The following is a 20939-nucleotide window of genomic DNA, read 5'->3' on the forward strand; positions in this document are numbered from 1 at the left end:
CATGGGTATTCATCATAACTTTATAATTTCAGTATATGATATATGTGTCTTGTGAGTCAAAATGTTGTCCTGGGAGTATGGTAAAAAGATAATAGGAAAAAAATTTAATTGGTTTATAAGCAACTACAAATGTTTAAATTTAAAAAGTCAAGGCACAAGCTACAGTTATGATACATGAGTAAAGACGCTCAGAGTTGACTGATACGATGTCTGCAGCATTGTTGTGATAGCTTTGACACATTCCTGAGCTGGGCTGAGAAATATTTATCGTGATGTCAACAAACCTGTGCAATGTTGAATTTTAATAGTAATTTTAGTAATAAAGATGTTTTTGTTACTGTGGACTACAAATAACAGATGGTTGATCAAGACAGACAAAAACTAGCCCAAACCCTTCTAATGGCCCAACTAAGAGAGAGTGGCAGGGATAAACTCCAGCTCAAGTCAGACTCCACAGCCCATGTTTTTTCCACTATATCATATCCTTTCAAAGTGCTAGTGCCAGTAAAGCTCTAACTAAACATCATCCCAGAGAAACTTAGCTGAAAGTCAGCCTTATGAGAGAAATGAAAGCGCCACTTGACACACTGATTCTAAAAGTTATATAGAAAGGCAAAGTAGCAAAAACAGCCAAGGCCCTTGTGAAGAACCAGAAAAGAGAATTTAATCTCCTGGATATAAAGACACGGTATAAAACTTTACGAATTAAGACAGTGTGGTGTTGGTGCAAGGATAGACAAATAGAATGGAATACAGAGCTCATGCATTGATCAACATTTGATTTTAACAAAGGTGCTACTGCAGAGCAGTGCAGAAAGAACAGTCTTTTCAATAAATGATGCTTGAATCTTGGGGAGAAAAAAGGAAACTTAACCTTTAACTCATACCATACATAAAAACCAATTCAAGGTGGATTGCAGATCTAAACTTAAAAGTCAAAAAATGTTTCTAGAGAATAATACAGAACATTTTCATGATTTTGGGGTAAGGAAACACCAAAAACAAGACACATAAATTTAAAAGTTGATAAATCTGACTGAAATTAAAATTAAGAACTTCTGTTCATCAAAAGACATTATTAAGAGAAGGAAAAACAATCGGCAAAAAGAAAAAGAACTTTACAATGTATATAACTGACAGAGGGCTTGTATCCAGAGTACATAAAGGACTACTAGAAATCAATAAGAAAATGGTAAACAATCCAGTTGAAAAGTATGCAAGAGATTTGAGCAGGCATTTCACAAAAGAGGATATCAAATAGCCAATAAACATATTAAATTTGCCCAACCTCATTAGTAATCAGGGAAATGCAAATTAAAACTGCAAATGGATAATACTACATATTCACCAGAATAGCTAAACTTAAATAGACTGACCATAACAACTGTTGGCAAGGAGGTGAAGCTCTAAGAACTCTCATACTCTGTTGGCAGAAGTGATACAACCACAATTTGACTTTACTAAAGTTAAGGACATATCCCATGACCCAGCAATTCAACACTCTGATACCCAATAGAAATGTGTGCATATATATACCAAAGAGACATGTACATAAATGTTCATGCAAGTATTATTTGTAACCTCTCCAAACTGGAAACAACCCAAATATGACATCAGCAGTGGAATGGATAAAAATGTAATGTGATATATTTGTACAATGGAATGATATACAGCAAATGAAAACGAACAGACTATACCTACATTAAGGATAAATCTCACAAACATAAGGATGAATAAAAGAAACTAGATACCAAAGAATACATAATGTGTTATTCCATTTGTAGAAAGTTTGAAAAAAACAGGCAAGACTGAACAACAGTGTTTTAGAGCACATGCTTAGAGAAGTCAAGAAAATGGTTACCCTTGGGAGAACAAAGGAGATAGTAATTGAGAGAGAGTTGCTGGTGATGTTCTTTTTCTTGAGCTCGGCAGTGGTTACATGGGTGTTTATTTTTGGGATAATTTGATGAGCTATTCATTTTTGTATTGTGCACTTTGCTAAATGAGAGTTCTATTTCACAACAAAAAAGGTTTTTAAAAAAAGCAGGATCTTTTTAATCCCCGTTATATTCCATAGAGGGGAGAAAAGTATTGACCACTTATATGTTAGGTTTGGTGCTCCTTTTCTGAAGCCAAGGGAAGAATGGCATACAAAGATGCATGTCATGATTCCTGCCCTTAAGAAGCTTATAATCTTATAAGGATGAGAGATACACAAAGTATTACAAGGTAGGATTAAGTGAGTAGCAAATAAAGATACCATTCTGCTATTTGAATTAGTTGGGTTCCTACTAAATGTTATATTATCTAAAAAGTGCATTATAAAAGTGATTGTCTCCACTCCTGGGTATATAACTGAAAAACACTAAGTTGAAAAGATACATGTACCCCAGTGTTCATAGCAGCATTATATACAATTGCCAAGATAGGGAAGCAATCTAAGTGTCCATCAACAGATGAATGGACAAAGAAGATGTGGTATATTTATGTATGTATATACACACACACACAATGGAATACTATTCAGCCATAGAAAAGAATGAAATTTTGCCATTTGCAGCAACATGGATGGACTTGGAGCGCATTATGCTAAGTGAAATAAGTCAGACAGAGAAAGACAAATACTGTATGATACCACTTCTGTGTGGTATCTAAAAAATACAACAAACTAGTGAATATAACAAAAAAGAAGCAGACTCACAGATATAGAGGACAAACTAGTGGTTACCAGTGGGGAGAGGGAAGGGAGAAGGGGCTATATAGGGGTAGGGGTTTAAGAGGTACAAACTATTATGTATAAAATAAGCTACAAGGATGTATTGTACCATACGGGGAATATAGCCAATATTTTATAATAACTATAAATGGAGTAAAACCTTAAAAAATTATGAATCACTATATTGTACACCTGTAACTTATATAATATTGTACATCAACTATATTTCAATAAAAAATTTTAAGTGATTGTCTCAATGGGAAGAATTGAGATATAACAAAGAAAAATAATAGTTATTTTTCTTCAGTATTTTCAGCAATGAAGATGTTTTTGTTATTGTGGCCTAAAAATAACAGACTGGTTGATCAAAACAGACAAAAACAAACCTGAACCTTTCTCATGGCCCTTTAACTTCACACACTGAAGCTTTTCCATTTCTGTTTTCATCTTTGGCCCTGAAATTTTCCAAGCACTTATGTTCCAGAAAGATAATTTTTAAAATCTTATTAACATTTACTCTAATGACATGAAATCCAGCAGCTCTAATGACATTGCATATCTTTTCAAAGAATTTATTACCCTTGACTTTTGCATAAGTCATGGCCTTTATTTTCCTAGCTCTACACAATATTATCATTAACAAAGACTTCTTATACACACTGTTATCACTTTTATTACCCATTGTAATGAAAGATATGAGACACAAGTGAAATAAGATGCAAAATAAATTCCAGCCCAGTTCACAAAATGAGCCGCCAGCCATTCATTCAGCCTTACGTTTCTATAGCAACAAGCAGCAGCAGTTCCATAGCACCATCATGTTATAGAACCTGCAACCAGTCTAGGCACTGCAATTCACGTTCTCTATGTATTTAATTACATCCAGTTTGCAATATGAAAACCAACTGTAGGTGAAATGCCTGTGTATGTAAGTTGCTATGGAAATATGGAGAGGGAAATATTTAATTCCTTCTTGGAGGGAAACTGAAGTTCAGGGAAGGTTTCATATTTGATCTGTGTTTTAAGTAAAGAGAAGGTGTCCGCAGGTGTTGAAGAGGGGGAGGCACCTCCAGGTCAGGATGCAGTGTGAACAAAGCCAGGAAACACTGCTGCGAAAGCCCAGAGAACAGAAATCAAACTGCATGGTTGAAATAGGGTTTTTTGAAAGTGAGTCTTCAAAAATCTTTTAAAACACTGCAAATGTATATCCATCTCACTGTGTAGAACTAGTATATCTTATTTCCTCAGAACAGAAGCTGTTGCTCCTCAGTCACTTCTCAATGACATATTTAGATGATTTCACTCCAGTTAATCTGCATTCATTTTCTTCCCATTAGACACTTTCCCCCTTTATAAAAAGGACTATAATTCACAAAAGGCACTGGCAGTCTCTGATAAAAATATATCTCTATGGACAGGCTTTAGAGTGATTTGGCAACATGAATACTGAACTCTAAGCAGGATATCTCGGTCCTGATCCTTCAAGGAGCGTGTCCTTCAAGGAGCTCCGAGATCCTGCTTAAGTCACTGAACCTGTTTTGACCTCAACTTTATTTACCTGTAAAACAAGATGATCTCCAATATCCCTTCTATTATAATGGTCCTTTCAGATGGTGAACCATAAACTAATCAGCAGCCTAATGTCCTAATCTGATGCTAGGAGATCTGCCTCAGATACCTGGCACAAAACAGATATTAAAATATTTGCTTCCTAAGAAATGGGCTTTCAGGGCTTCCCTGGTGGCGCAGTGGTTGAGAGCCCGCCTGCCGATGCAGGGCACACGAGTTCGTGCCCCGGTCCGGGAAGATCCCACAATCCGCGGAGCATCTGGGCCCGTGAGCCATGGCCACTGAGCCTGTGCGTCCGGAGCCTGCGCGTCCGGAGCCTGTGCTCCGTAAAAAAAAAAAAAAAGAAAAAGAAATGGGCTTTCAGATAGAGTTCCTCAGACAACGCTAAGGCAAGGGAAAGAACCTCAATCTAGGTACGTGACAAACTATACTATAATGCTCATCTGTCATTAAAGTTTAGTTCAATTAGATTCAGAAATCTCTATGCTTGACCAATGCTATGCTTTTTCTAAAAATTGTAGTAAAATATGCATAACATGAAGTTCACCTTTTTAACCATTTTTAAGTGAACAGTTCAGTGGCATGATGTACAATATCAATGTTGAATAACCTTCACAGCTATTTATTAATGCTATGTTTTTGTATTTTGCTTTCTCCCCCAGAGTTTCCTTAGAAAATATTATTTTAATTACATTTTCTCTTTCTCTCAGCTGAATTAAAAGGTAAAGGACATTTCACGCCTCTATCACAGTGGTTCTCAAATTGGGGGCCATCTTCCCCCTCAGGGGATACTTGGCAATGTCTGGAGACATTTTTGGTTGTCACAACTGAGGGGATGCTATTGACATCTAGCAGGTACAGGCTAGGAATACTGCTAAACATCCCACAGTGCACAGGACAGCCCCCCACACAGACTTAACTGTCCCAAAATGCCATTAGGGTCACTTTTAAGAATCCTTGCTCTTTTTAAATTTTTAAAAATTTAAATTTTTTAAATTTCATAATCAATATGGGACTCAATGTCTCTCACTCTCAGCAATGGAGACGCATGGTAGCAGCAACATTGGGAAAGTTTTGAAACCTAACGAAAAACAGCAAGGCTTGGGCAGATAAAGTGTAGAAACCAAATAAGGATGAGCTGTGAACATTTCCGTGTGGTGATGCCCTCACTGCTCTACTCTCTGATTCTGTGGTAATGGTCATTTAATAACCCTTCCTGTAGTACAAGGTTTATCAGTGGTACAAGTATAATATTTAAAAGGCCAGTCCAAAAGGCAAGAGGTCTAAACTGAGAAAGGCAGTGTTTAATTACTTCTTCCTTTGGGATGAGTTCTTTCTAAGAGGCAATCTCTCCTTGAAATCTGGCTTCTATTGCACCTTGATTACTCCCATCTCATCTCATCCTTAATTTACTGGAAATATGTCTGGCTCTGATTTTGACTTGTTTGAGATCTTTTTTCAAAGAGGACTACTAGCTTGGTTAAACCCAGCTGAGTTCCCTACCAGAAAAAGTAAGTAGTAGTTCCTTTTATAACATCACTGCATTCTAATATGTTTTCATGAATTGGAAATAAAGGGATAGAGTTGCAGCTTGTCTGGCAATTGCAGATAACCCTAGAACATTGTCACATCAGTGATCATCATCCTTCGTGTGTGCCAAAGAACAACTACAACGAAAACGATGAGAACAATTGGCTTATTAGAAAAATTTAGCAGTGTTGTAAACGAAACATAATTAGAAAGGTAAATTTGCTATAGTAAAGAATATGCGTTGTAAACAGCTTTCAATAGTATTATATGACCTGCTTTTATAATTTATATCCCTGTTCTCTTTTAGAAAAGATATGAATTAAAGTAATCTAGGGGCTTCCCTGGTGGCGCAGTGGTTGAAAGTCCGCCTGCCGATGCAGGGGACAGGGGTTCGTGCCCGGGTCCGGGAGGATCCCACATGCCGCGGAGCGGCTAGGCCCGTGAGCCATGGCGGCTGAGCCTGCGCGTCTGGAGCCTGCGCTCCGCAACAGGAGAGGTCACGACAGTGAGAGGCTCGCGAACCGCCCAAAAGAAAAAAAAAGATTGACAGTGAAGACATCCAACCACTACTTCTTCCTTCTCATCTGGAGCACTAAAAGATAGGTTTCCTCTCTTCTCTACTAGAAATATTATAAAGTGGTAAGCATGCAAACATTTTTGTAACATTATAGTACATCTGATATATTCTTTCCTTCCCTTTGATATAATTTATATACATTATTTTGTGGAAGAAGAACAACCTAAGCCTAAGCTAATACAATATTTTGCCAGTGACAGCTTAGCTCATCAAATGACAGTTTATGATGTCTAAATGCTCACAGGCATATGGCTACAGTCTCATCTTGCTATTCAACACATGCAAAGTTAATAGGTTTCCTTGTACATGAATGTTTATAGCACCAGTATTTATAAATAATAAATTAAAAATAATGAAGTACTGATGCAGGTTACAAACATGTATGAACCTCAAACCTTATGTCAAGAAGACAGCTAAGAAAGAAGACAGCTAGGACTTCCCTGGTGGCGCAGTGGTTAAGAATCCGCCTGCCAATGCAGGGGACACAGGTTCGAGCCCTGGCCTGGGAAGATCCCACATGTCACGGATCAACTAAGCCCATGCACCACAACTACTGAGCCTGCGCTCTAGAGCCCACAAGCCACAACTACTGAGCCCACGCATCACAACTACCGAAGCCCGCGTGCCTACAGCCCGTGTTCTGCAACAAGAGAATCCACCACAATGAGAAGCCCGCGCACCGCAACAGAGAGTAGCCCCCACTCGCTGCAACTAGATAAAGCCCACATGCAGCAACGAAGACCCAACACAGCCAAAAAAATTTAAAAAAAGAAGACAGCTAAGTGAACCTTAGGCTAAGTGAAAGAAGACAGTCACAAAGGACCACATACTGTATGGGTCCCTCTATATGAAATGCCCAGGAAAGGCAAACCTCTAGAAAAAGAAAATAAGCCTAGACCTTGTGGGGCAGGAGGATGGGGAATGACGTCTTATGGGTTTCTTTTGAGATAATGAAAATGATCTGAAATTAGTGGTGATGGTTGCAAAGCTCTGAAAATACACCAAAATCATTGAATTATACATTTTAAATGGGTGAACTTTATGGTAAGTAAATTGTATCTTAATGAAACTGTTTAAAAAGTTAATAGGTTTCTTTATTATAAAACTTCTCAGGACTTTAATAACTTGATGTAATTTGTGAATCTTCAAGAGGAAGGTTGAGAATGAAGTGCTTACCCAAATGATTTGCCCCATGGACCCATGCTCCCCACCCCCATCTACTTTTTGAGCATTCCCATGGAATTGGTGTTTCTATGTATCCATTAAGAAAGTTCTAATCTAGGACATATAAACAATCTTTAAAGAAGTTCTAATCAAGAGGCAAATACTTGTTAATCCTTGGATAATGATTTGAAGGAATAATTCAATGGATTTAGGTGAGATGGGCCAGGTCTTGCTACTTTACCCAAAGTTATATGTAAATAATACTATAGCTAAGACATATATTCTATGCTTGATCTTACCCCAAGGGCAGAGAAGCAATAAAACATTTATTCTAACAAGCAGTGTTTTAGGGTAGTAAATTCTTAGACTTAATTTGCTCCCATTCAAAAATTACCCCTCACTGGAAGAGGAAAAGGAAGAAAGGCAGTGGAGAGAGGTCTCCTGCTGCAAGCATGATGGAGAACTGGCCATCAGTCTTGCTTGTATAGGTCCTGCTTGGGGAATAAAAGGCAGATGCGCAGAGCACCAGGCATAATGAAACTTTCCAGGTGCTACCTACTATTCCCCTCCTGGACTAAGGGAATTTTTTGTCTTGTTAACTAAGCTAGCTGACTAAACCAGAAACCTTGTTTCCTTTTCCTGTGGAATTCATTTCTCAAAGTCTCAGTCAACCATCCCTAATATTTCCTAGAAGTGAAGAACAGCCTGCACAGATGTTTCCTCCAAAGCAGCCTCCCAGAGAGTGAAAAAAAAAGAAGAAGAAGAAATAAGGGGGCACAGGGATGATCACACTTTATGAGTTCATTATCAGAAGAAAATTTTTGTACTTTTTCTTCTGTATCTCTTACACACTGGCAGGAAGAGGTGAAAGGTATGACATGGTATTCAGTCAAGAAAATTGATTTCATTATGATAGAGAATAAAGCCAGAGGAGTGAAAGTGAGATTCACAGCTTAAAACTGAAGACAACTACATCCCCATACAGCTCTTGCATAGATTTGAGAAAACAGAAAGATTTGAGGTTGTCAGGTGAAGATCTTCAAGGAGGTAGTGAAGCAATGTGCAGTTTTCTCTACAGCTGGAAAGATTTCTGCAGCTATAAAAATGGCTGTAAGTTAATTTACAAAGAAACTTCTGACCATTTCTCCAGGGTTCCCTATTTCAGTGAATGGCCCAGGAGTGATCCAGTGGCCGAAATTAAAAACTGTTTCCCTGACTCTATCATTTCTCAGCTGAATTATCACAACAGTCTCCTAACTGGCCCTCTGTATACCGTCTATATACTTGAGGCACAATCACACTTGGCTGGAAAAGTCTTTCTAAATCATAAATCTGATTGCATCACTCTCTCTTAAAACTTTTTCATGGCTTCTTATTACTCTTAGGTAAAAATCCAGACCCCTTAATATGAACTTCTCCATAATCTGGCCTTCACTTATCTCTTCATCTTCATCTCTTGCCACTTCTTTTTCTAGTCTCTACACCAGGGGATCCAAAGTGGAGTGCATGTACAAGGCCATCCTTTGGGTGTGGGATGAAAATATTTGAACTTCTACAGATTGAGAAGCAGGAACAGAAGCTGAAGAAATGGCATACATTAAGAGTCTGGAGTGAGCCAAGCCATAACTACGTGCCAGTGGATGTCTAGAGGAAGCAAACACTCTGAGGAAGAAAGGACTATTAGGGAAATATGGGGAAAAGGAAGATAGAGGCACCAGAAAGAGAAGGTGTTCCTAGAGCTCTATTCCTGATAGATGCACCTCTGGTTCTACTTCCAATCTATATACATCCTTATAATACACCCTCCTTTTCCTTGAGAAAAGGGTCTTATTTATATTTTTTAAATGTCCTGGAAGAGTGGTATTTGATCCATGCAACCATAAGAATCTGCCTAAAAAACCTGGTGTCCATCTATAGGGATTGGTTAAAGAAAATAAAATACATCTTTCTATGCATTTACCGAAAGTGAATATGTAGGTCCTCTGCTTCTTTGCGCCCGATTTGCATCCTGTGGTTCCGGAATAGCGGGGAAGATGCGGTCCTTGGACATCGCAGAGCTGGCAGAGCCGGAGGAGGTGGAGGTGATGGAGCCCGAGGAGGACTTCGAGCAGTTCCTGCTCCCGGTCATCAACGAGATGCGCAAGGACATCACGGCGCTCACCCGCGAGCACGGGAGAGCCTACCTGCAGAACGGGAGCAAGTTGTGGGAGATGGACAGTATGCTCATCCAGATCAAGACGCAGGTGGAGATCTCAGAGGATAGCATGCTCAACCGTCTGCACAACGCGGACAACGGAGTCGAGGGCAGAGGGACCAAATGGTGCAAGAAGGCGGAGGAGAAGGCCAAGGAGATCGCGAAGATGGCAGAGATGCTGGTGGAGCTGCTCTGGGGGATAGAGAAGAGCGAGTCGTCCTGAAGGAGGGTCAGCCGTTTACAGCCAATGGATTCTGGTCAACTGATGGAGGTTGGCTGACACCCTGGAGAAGCTGAAACCAGAGAGCCTTTTGTTTTCTCTTTTTTTCTCTGTCTACGCTCTGTCCTCACTTACACCACGTTTCTGCTATGGTCTGTGGTTAATGACCTCAATGTGAGGTTTGACTGTTAAATGTTTTTCTTTGGGGAGGTAAATTTTATTTGGAAAATGCTCTCAAGAATTAGGGCCTAGATTGTAAGCTCTTGCAGCAGTCACATTTGTTCCTGGGTTTTCGTTATTTCTAAATTTTTGAGGTGCTTTGCTCTTTCTTGTGTGACCTGATCGCTCCCTGGAACTTCGAGTCTGTGTGTAACAGATGAGACTCAGAGTTGGAGTTCTCCAGCTTTGAAGGTGCTGAAGGAGCTGCATTATTTCTAGAAGACGACTCCATGAAGCGATTGCTAAAGAAGTTGAAGAAGGGATCAGACGCCAACTGGGAATGTGAATGGGGCTGATCTGGCTAGGACTGATGAATCAGAAGAAGGGCTGAAGGATGGTATTGTACTTGGGGACTTTAATTTCTCTGTGAGAACAAAGGAGGAGAGATGTATTTTGTTCAAATTTTAAGTTTTATACGGCACACTGATGTAACCTGTCTGGTCATATTGTTTGGACAACCTAACTTAGCTTTATGTGACATGGAACCTAGAATAGGAGACAAGATAGATCTTGGTATTCCGTATAATCGATGTAATACCCTGATGCATTTCAGGGGATTCTGGACATAAAATGAAAGAGATATTTGCAAAGGCCCTTGAGGGTCTGGGGAAGAAAAGCAAGGGCTGTCTGTTTTGGACCCTAGACTGAACAGGGACGAGGTTTCTTCAAGATTTGTAAGTTGTCTAGCTGTAAGTTCATTTCAGTAGCAGACCTGACAAGTATTTGAGGTCAAAACCCTACCGTGTGTTTAAAAAAAAATTTACCATGTTAATAAAAGTATTCATTTGCTTAAAAAGACAGGACGTAAAAAAAAAAAAAGTGAATATGTAGTGCTAATTTGATTCATGGAAAGTTGTTTCCAAGGTATTTTTAAGTGAAAAAGCAGGTCACAAAACTTTTGTTTAATATTTTGTGTGTGTATGTATGTAGACAGAAAAAAATTAGGAAAGATCTATACTAAAATGTTAGTAGTGGTTACGTTTGGATGGGTGGAATTGTGGGCAATTTTCACTTTTTGTTTTTCCTTTCTGATTATCTGATTTGCTGTTGTTTTGAGCATGCATTACTTTCAGAAACATGAAGGTAAACTATTAAATTTTTTTTATTTCTATGAAGAGAAAATATTAAATTATTTCCATTCTTTAAAAAAAACAAGAAAAATTTAGACTTTTAGGATTTTCCTTATATGTGGTAGAGTGACTAAGGATGAGCCAACTACATCCAGAGGGAATAAATCTTTTTCATTCATTCATTAAACATAATATATGTGAGACACAGCACTAGATGATGGAAAGATAAACAGGACAAAATTCTCATCTTTAAGGATCTCACAGTCTAACAAGATGATAAATATGTAAACTAATAGCTGTAATACAGGTATAATAAGTGTAATATCATGTATGTTAGGTGTAGCAGGACACAAGGAAGAAATCGTTGGGGAAGAGGCATTCAAACAGGATCACAAAAGGCTTAGAGAATGAGAAGGGAGTGCTTTCAAGGGAAGAGAATGAGAAGGGTGTGCGTTCAAGGCACAAAGGCATGAAATAGCACAGGGTACACAGGGCATCATCTAATCACATATCATTTGACATAAGTTACTTTGCTATGGAAATGAACAGATTTTCTTTAAAATACCAATGATTTTTAATATAGATTTTAAATAACCCCAATAATGCCCAGATGTCAAAAGAAAGAACATTGTGTACACTGATATAATGTTAATAAGAAAGTGTTCACAGACATATTTCAAAACATATTAGTATTTCAAAGTTACTATACTACTGTGCTGAAAAATGTGTTCTTTTGCAAACACTGGCTTCTGTTCTGTCTTGGGATGTCATGTGCTACCTCTCCAAGATACTGACAAATCAAAATAGTACCTGAACAGGAACAGTGAAGTGAGTTCAATCCATCATCATGTTTACTTGATATAGATCAGGGGACTGCACTGCTGAAAACAACACAAACAACATGCTGAAACTAACAGATTCAGTGAAAAATTATGTAGGTTTAAAAAAAAGCTTTTAGCTTCTACTTAAAGTTCAGACAATGGATAAACAAGGATCCCTTAAAGGGCACCATATGACACATGACTAGCTCTCCTCACAGCTGTGTCTTCTGCCTGAACATCAGTGCAAGAGGATTTATTGTGTTGCCATACTAGCATCAGCAGCAAGTACACTGTTTCAGGGAACCAAAATTAACAAATAAAGGTTTGGAAAATTACAGGACGATCACTTGAAATTAGCCCCACATAAAGTTCCACTACATTAAATGGGGCCATATTTAATTGGGTCATTACAGAACAATGTCTAGCAGAGAAAGCCACCAAGAGCTAGAAGATTAGATGAAATGCAGTACAAACAAACAAAAAAATAGGGCAGAAACCTCGGGTTTTCTGCCAAGTCCAGAAAAAAATACATCGCAGCAGACTGAGCAGAGGCATGACCGTCTTTTCATTGGTTGCCGAGAATCTAAGTCTGGTTTTTAAAAATTACAAAGGAAATAGAAGCGAAATGTTAAGGAACAAGACCCACTATATTTTGGAAAGGTATGTGAGAAGTGGTGATTAATTAGTAAAAATATTTACTGAATTCCTACTATGTGTCTACTATCTACTGTGCTACCTGCTAAGAAGAGAGAAAATAAAAGTGACAAAATGTGTGCTTTTTGGAGTTCATAGCTAACTGGCCAGGCAAGATACACCAATGTGAAAGAGTAGAGTAACAATGTAAGGTTAAATGATTATTGCCAAAGTGATGCAGTTTGTGGACAATTAGTGCATAATTCAGAAGAGAAAGACATGAGCTGAGCTGGAACTTGAAGATCTCAGAGCGAGCGAGAGAGAAGATTTATACTAGATCTTGAAGAAAGCTTGGATTCTAATCCGAGGTTGGTCTTTAACCATTAGAATGATTTTGAGCAAGTCACACTACTTCTCTGGATTTTCATCTTCACTTATAAACTGGAAGTTTTAAATCAGGCAGTCTCTAAAATCTCTTCCTGTTCTAAAATTCCATAATTCCAGAATATTTTTTTAGAAGGTGAAATGGTTAAGAGAGTATTCAGAAAGTGTTTTAGACAAATCCAAAGAAACTGGGAAGAAAGAAGTGAGCAGTCATTGGAGAAGGGGAAGAAAGCCTAATGATGTGAGGTCAAAACAAAATCACAGCCTACTCTATACTATCAGTTAATATGGTCCTTCAGAAAAACACCTACCAAAAGTCTAGTAGGAGGCAGATATGTCACAGAAAAATAAACTGCTATGGTAGAAATCTAAAGAACATCATGGAGGCACAATAAGATAGTGGTCATTTCTACTTGGGAGCAGCAAGGCATGGAAGGTGTCAAAAGGAGGTGTTAAAAGGAGGTGTTTTAAAGGAGGTAGACTGAGTAGTTTCCTTGTTGGGTATTGGTAAAGGAAGAAGAGACTGAAAGATTCAGGAGGACATTTCTGTCTCTGCTGTATGCTCTGCAACTGCTCCTACCTGCAACACTATCTGGTACACAGCAGGCACTCAAATAATATTTAATTAATTAATTAGTCAATTTTAATTAATGCACATTTTATGATATAAAGCCTTGAACAAAGTAGGATTCCAATAACAAAGTGCCACAATAGTGAAGTTTTAAATTTTTCATTTAATTCCAGGCTCTTGGATTAGGAAGAATTAATATTGTTAAAATAGCCATATTGGGACTTCCCTGGTGGTGCAGTGATTAAGAATCCGCCTGCCAATGCAGGGGACACGGGTTCGAGCTCTGGTCTGGGAAGACCCCACATGCCGTGGAGCAACTAAGCCCATGCACAACTAGTGAGCCTCACTCTACAGCCCGCAAGCCACAACTACTGAGCCCACATGCTGCAACTACTGAAGCCCGTGCACCTAGAGCCCATGCTCTGCAGCAAGAGAAGCCACTGTAATGAGAAGCATGCACACCGCAGTGAAGAAGCCCCCACTCTCCACAACTAGAGAAAGCCCGCATGCAGCAGTGAAGACCCAACGTAGCCAAAAAAAAAAAAAAAAAAAAAAAGCCATACTACCCAAGGCAACCTACAGATTTAATGCAATCCCTATCAAAATACCCATGACAATTTTCACAGAACTGGAACAAACAATCCTAAAATTTATATGGAACCACAAAAGGCCCAGAATTGCCAAAGCAATCCTAAGGAAAAAGAACAAAGCTGGAGGGATAACCCTTCTAGACTTTAGACTATACTACAAAGCTGCAGTAATCAAAACAATGTGGTATTGGCACAAAAAACAGACATATGGATCAATGGAACAGAATAGAAGGCCCAGAAATAAACCTATGCACCTATGGTCAATTAATCTATGACAAAGGAGGCAAGAATATACAATGGAGAAAAGATCATCTCTTCAACAAGTGGTGTTGAAAAAGCTGGATAGCTGCATGTAAATCAATTAAATTAGAACACTTCTTCAGACCATATACAAAAATAAACTCAAAATGGTTTAAAAGGGGGCTTCCCTGGTGGCGCAGTGGTTGAGAGTCCGCTTGCCGATGCAGGGGACAGGGGTTCGTGCCCCGGTCCAGGAAGATCCCACATGCCGCGGAGCAGCTAGGCCCGTGAGCCATGGCCGCTGAGCCTGCGTGTCTGGAGCCTGTGCTCCACGATGGGAGAGGCCACAGTGGTGAGAGGCCCGCGTACCGCCAAAAAAAAAAAAAAAAAAAAATGGTTTAAAGACCAAAATACAAGACATGACACCATAAAACTCCTAGAAGAGAACATAGGCAAAACATTCTCTGATGCAAATCATAGAAATATTTTCTTAGATCAGTCTTCCAGAGCAAATAAATAAATAAATAAAAGCAAAAATAACAAATGGGGCCTATTCAAAGTTAAAAGATTTTGTACAGCAAAGGAAACCATCAACAAAATGAAAAGACAACCTACAGTATTGGAAAAAATATTTGCAAATGATGCAACTGACAAGAGGTTAATATCCAAAATATACAAACAGCGCATACAACTCAATATCAAAAAAACAAACAACCCAATCAAAAAATAGGCAGAAGATCTAAATAGACACTTTTCCAAAGAAGACATACAGATGGCCAACAGGCACATGAAAAGATGCTCAACTTTGCTAATTATTAGAGAAATACAAATCAAAACCACAATGAGGAATGACCTCACACCAGTCAAAATGGCTACCATCAAAAAGTCTACGAATAATAAATGCTGGACAGGGTGTGGAGAAAGAGAACCCTTGTATACTGCTGGTGGGAATGTAAATTAGTGCAGCCACTATGGAAAATAGTATGAAGTTCCTTAAAAAACTAAAAATAGAGCTACTATATGATCCAGCAATCCCACCCCTCGATATATATCTGGAAAAATTAAAAACTCTAATTTGAAAAGAAATGCGCACCCCAATGTTCACAGCAGCACTATTTACAATAGCCAAGACATGGAATCAAACCAAGTGCGCATCAACAGATGATTGGCTTAAGGAGATGTGGTATATATATGTGTATGTATACAATGGAATATTACTCAGCCATAAAAAATGAAATATTGCCATTTTCAGCAACATGGATGGACCTAGGGAATATTGTACTTAGTGAAGTCAGACAGACAAACACTATATGATATCATTTATATGTGGAATCTAAAAAATAATACAAATGAATCTATATATAAAACAAAGACTTATAGAAAGCAAATTTATGGTTACTAAAGTGGAGAGGAAAGGAGGGACAAATTAGGAGCATGGGATTAATAGATACAAACTACTATACATCAAATAAATAAGCAATAAGGATTTACTGTATAACACAGGGAATTACATTCAATATCTTGTAATAGCCTAAAATGTAATATAATCTGAAATACATATATTGATATAATTGAATCACTTTGCTGTGTACCTTAAACCAACACAATACTGTAAATCAACTATACTTCAATTAAAAAAAACAAGCATTACTCACTTCATAATAAACTTTTCAATTAAGTATTTTCTCAATCAACTATTATAGTAATAATATAATTGTGATCACATGGGTATCTGAGATATTTGTAACATTGTTATTAATAATGAAGAAATTAATGAATAAATGGTAGTGAAAAAAGAAAGTTACGGAAGCTTTCCAATATGAAATAGTCAAACAAAGCATCAGAGACATAAGATAGCATGAAAAACAGGATATCCTTAGAGCTAGGGCATGAGATATAGGGAAAAAAATAAGGCTGGAAAGGCTACTAGATGCTGGGTTGCAGTCCTACCAAAACCACGGCCCTTTAGTCCCGAAATTACCTATATTTTGACCTAAGAACTTCTTTTTTAATGTCAGAAACTGTACAGATACTCATGTGACAGTAATTATACCTTCAGTGTCCACTGATTAAGAAAATATATAATGGAAAAGGTTATGAAGTCACTAGTAATTTTAAATAAGTTTTTATTTTATTCATCACAATAGCATCTCAGATTTTTTTTAAAAAGTAGTGAGATTTCGTAGAAATTATTTATTCAATATATAGACAAAGGTTAGTGAACATATAGATTCATTCATGCCCCCACCACAAACTGAAGACCACTGCTCTAGTAACAGCAGCAGTAGTAGCAACATTTACTGAATACTTGCTAAGTGCCTGTTCTAAGTACTGCACATGTATTAACTCATTTAGTTCACACAACCACCATATGAAATAAGCATTATGATTACCCCGCTTTGTGACAGAGTTTGTTTTTGCTTCCTTATACTTTTTCTTCCCTTTTCCTTCACTAAAAGACCCTAATTTTCAAATGAGGACATTGCTGCTGTAAGATATATTTCCTTGCCTCCTTGGCCTCAGGGTGTTGACTGTGTGACTAGCTTCAGAGCAATGAGAAGTGGAAATGTACATTTGGAGAAGTCTTCTTAATAGTTGGAGAAGGGCATACCCTTTCTCCTTCCTGCTTCCTGGACCAAGAATGTCATGTCTGGAAGTGAAGATGAGGTCCATACTGTAGGGATGACAGAGCACTGAGCTGGAAAGAGCCTGCCATACCAGTCCCGGATGGCCTGCTTCTCAATTTATTTTATGTGAGAAAGGAGAAAACCCTATCTTGTTTAAGTTATTATTTTTTTCCCCTTCAATGGAGCCAAACTTTATCCTAACTGATAGGCCATTTTGGAAATGAGAACACTGAGGTTCTGAGTTTAAGTAGGTGGCTTGATGTTACAAACTTATTAAGAAGCAAAGAGAGACTTTTAATTCACACATTCTTACTCCAGAGCCCACATTACCCATTACAGTATACTGCCTCTTGCTATACAACTGTAGGAAATGGGTTTGACATAGGGAAGTAGCACAGTCGTTAAGGGAAGTAACTTAACGACTGTGTTTTCTCTTGACTAGTACTGGCTGCCATGGGAAGGGGGCACTCTCTTCACAAGGTAACCCTTTTCAGCTGAGGTAATTCTGAAGGGGGCTGATAGCTCAGAGCTATCTGTTGACATCTGTTGACAGCACTCCCAGCAGCTGGGGGAAAAAGTCCTTCATTCCTGGAATGGGATCTGAGTGGCACATCATAGCACCACCTCCATGCATGACATCATACCCCTTCTTGTGACTGGTTTTGGATGGCTAGGGAAAAGTCAATTCCCCTAGCCATCCAAAACCTGGTTGATCTGGGGGTATAAAGGACTGGACCCCTCCAACGCAGGACAGGTCTGAAGGGATATCCCCGCTTCAGAGCTCTTCAGGGAGTTGGCTGAGGCTTTCACTGAGACTTTATAGCAGCCCAACTTCTCCCTCTGCCCATCCTGTTTTCCTCCCTTCCCTTCCCTTCTCTTCTCTGGGTGGTGATCCCAGGAACACTCCCTTAAAATACCTTCCTGGGCTTTTCTGGTGGCGCAGCGGTTGAGAGTCTGCCTGTCGATGCAGGGGACACGGGTTCGTGCCCCGGTCCAGGAAGATCCCACATGCCGTGCAGCGGCTTGGCCCGTGAGCCATGGCCGCTGAGCCTGCGCGTCCGGAGCCTGTGCTCCGCAACGGGAGAGGCCACAACAGCGAGAGACCCGCGTACCTGAAAAAAAAAAAAAAAAAAAACCTTCCTAACTTCCATCTCAGAGTTTGTTTCCTGGGGAACCCAACCGGTGACACCATGTCTTTATTCAGTCATTGACTGTTCTTAATTGGAAGGGAGGTAATATATGTCAAGAAAAAGAAAACTGTGGGAATTCCCTGGCGATCCATTGGTTAGGACTCAGTACTTTCACTGCTGGGGCCCCGGGTTCAATCCCTGGTTGGGGAACTAAGATCCCAGAAGCCACGACATTATTTGTTTAGTTCTACCCAACTCTCTTTCTGTTTCTTGGTATCAGACTGCTCACTGGCAATAGAGTAGTGTCCTATGTTGGGCCAATCATAATCCCCCAACTCCCTGGGCACAGTGATAAGTACAAGTGGCGTGCACACGATCAGGCTTGGACAACCAGAACCTTTACTTGGTCATTTTTGTACTGACAGCTAGAAAACTGAACTCCTTTGCTTCTCAGATTATGGAACTGGCAGGATGTGTCCCTATGGATGCTGGGGCCACATTTCCTGTCTACAAGGAAAAGGGCCATCTGAAGTAGGAGAGAATAAAGCCAAGAAGAGGGCGGAAACAGAAAGACCCCAGTTCTGGTGCTCTTCCAATAGTACTGTAAATTACCCTAGTATATATCTATCTATGCACACACACACACACACACACAAACACATATATATAATTTTACTTATTTATTGCTTAAACCAGTTAGGTTGTTTTTTATTTACAATGGAAAGAACTTGCCTACACACCTGTGTATTTTCTATTTCTACAAGCTACCTTCTCTAACCTAGTCCTACTCAATGTCCTAAATATTGAAGAATATGCTATAAAATAACTACTCCTTTGCTCAAATCCAGGAAGTCAAATTTTTTATGAGTCAACATATATTGAAGACGATATATGCCAAACAGTGTTTTGAGCTCAAGAAAATGAGCTCCATATAAAAGCAAAATTCCTATGATTTAACCTCACTTGCCACTGGGTAATAGAGTCTTACGCTTCAATTAAATCTTTTTTTTTTTTTTTAGAAAGGGTTTTTTTTTTTTTTTTTTTTTTGGCTGTGTTGGGTCTTCGTTGCCGCACACTGACTTTCTCTAGTTGCGTTGAGCGGGAGCTACTCTTTGTTGTGGTGCGCAAGCTTCTCATTGCAGTGGCTTCTCTTGCTGCACAGCACAGGCTCTAGGTGTGGGGGCTTCAATAGTTGTGGCACATGGGCTGAGTAGTTGTGGCTCACAGGCTCTACAGCGCAGGCTCAGTAGTTGTGGTGCACGGGCTTAGTTGCTCCACGGCATGTGGGATCTTCCATGGACAGGGGCTCGAACCCATGTCCCCTACATTGTTAGGTGGATTCTTAACCACTGTGCCACCAGGGACGTCCTCTATTAAATCTTAAAACATTATTTATCTGTGCTTATACTGCCTTTCCAATTATATGAATATATTTATATCCATACTTGATATCATAAATCTTTTTATGGAGATTTTTTATAAATAGGAAATTTTATAACTAATTTTAAAAATTTTAGAACAGTTTTAGAAGTACAGAAAACCTGTAAAAATACTACAGAGTTCCAGAGTTCCATTAGATAGGGTTATGAGTTTTGGGGAGGAAAACCATAGAGTGCTACTTCCATCACATCCTATCAAAGGTACATGCTAACAACATGACTTACCACTGTTGTTAACCTCGATCATCTGATTTAAGGAATTGACTTTTACCTCAATTAGTTTAAAGCCTAATCCAGAACCATCTACAGGAGAGCACTTATACACTGTCTTCATGATATCTGGATTGGGTTTGTTAGTAGAGGGAAGAACTCAAAGAGGTAGCCATCAAAACAGATAAAAAATTTTTTCTCCCTGGGGGAGGAGTGGAAAGAGGATTGTTTTTCAAGCTTCAGCCCTGCCACTTACTAGATGTATGACTTTGGGCAAGTTACTTCCACATCTGTAAAATGGAATCATGGTACCAAATAGTTCTTTTAAGCATCTGATAAAAAAAAGTATGTGAATGTGTTTTGTACAATATTATACTTCTACATGCTAGAATCCCACATAAAAATGAAAACACTTTTGGAAAGATCATCTGAAACATCTTAAGCAGTTTAACGTCACTTTACAGTTTCAACTGCTGGCCAAGCAAAGCAAAGTCAATATGAAATTGATAGACGAGGATTTCCCAGTTTTGCCTTGCTCCCTTCTGCCAAGGTCTGCTTGTCCTTTGAGACTGGAGGGGATTTCTTAGATCTTATGAAGCCAGAGCAAAGGGCTCAAGTTTGATGTGGATTAAATATTAATAATTTTGGTGTTTTTTTCCCGTATTTGTGAGAGAGAAATCATCCCTCTTTCAGGGTGCAATAATTCTTCCAGGCTACTCTAGGACTATTAGGCAAGAAACTTTATTTTTGAAATGGACAGGAGACATAGAATAATTAATCAAAGATAACAAGTCTTCTTACTTCAAAATCATACCACTCTGATTTGAATGAAAATACCAAAGTTCTTGCGTTTGGTTGGTTTATGTTCGTTCTTGAACCTGAGGTCTGAAAAATAAACCAACTCCATCTTCTCCTTAAACAGGATAGAGCCAAATAACTTTTAAAACTTCTATGCGAAAGGTGTTTAAAAAAAAACCTTTTATGCGAGGACAAATACGCAGAAAACACAAAAGAGGTGAGGGCTTTTTCTGCATC

General features: G+C 38.8%; 1 protein-coding gene and 1 long non-coding RNA gene across 2 annotated transcripts in view; one reads left to right on the plus strand and one right to left on the minus strand.

The window, feature by feature from the left end:
- The window catches only part of LOC132419677 (uncharacterized), a 36185-nt gene that overhangs the window by 14454 nt on the left and 792 nt on the right, over positions 1–20939 (minus strand). Inside the window, exon 2 of the long non-coding RNA XR_009518224.1 lies at positions 18043–18237. This is a non-coding gene — a long non-coding RNA (uncharacterized lncRNA). The remainder of the gene's footprint in view (positions 1–18042; positions 18238–20939) is intronic.
- On the plus strand, positions 9523–10046 carry LOC132419676 (MORF4 family-associated protein 1-like). Its single transcript, XM_060003569.1, has one exon. The coding sequence runs from the start codon at positions 9590–9592 to the stop codon at positions 9971–9973; it is 384 nt and encodes a 127-aa protein (XP_059859552.1). The 5' UTR covers positions 9523–9589; the 3' UTR covers positions 9974–10046.

This window comes from Delphinus delphis, chromosome 2 (genome assembly GCF_949987515.2).
Source record: "Delphinus delphis chromosome 2, mDelDel1.2, whole genome shotgun sequence".
In the NCBI taxonomy this organism is placed as follows: Eukaryota; Metazoa; Chordata; class Mammalia; order Artiodactyla; family Delphinidae; genus Delphinus; species Delphinus delphis.

Coding starts and splice junctions, on each gene's coding strand:
- LOC132419676 (XM_060003569.1), top strand. CDS start 9,590: ATGCGGTCCTTGGACATCGCAGAGCTGGCAGAGCCGGAGGAGGTGGAG.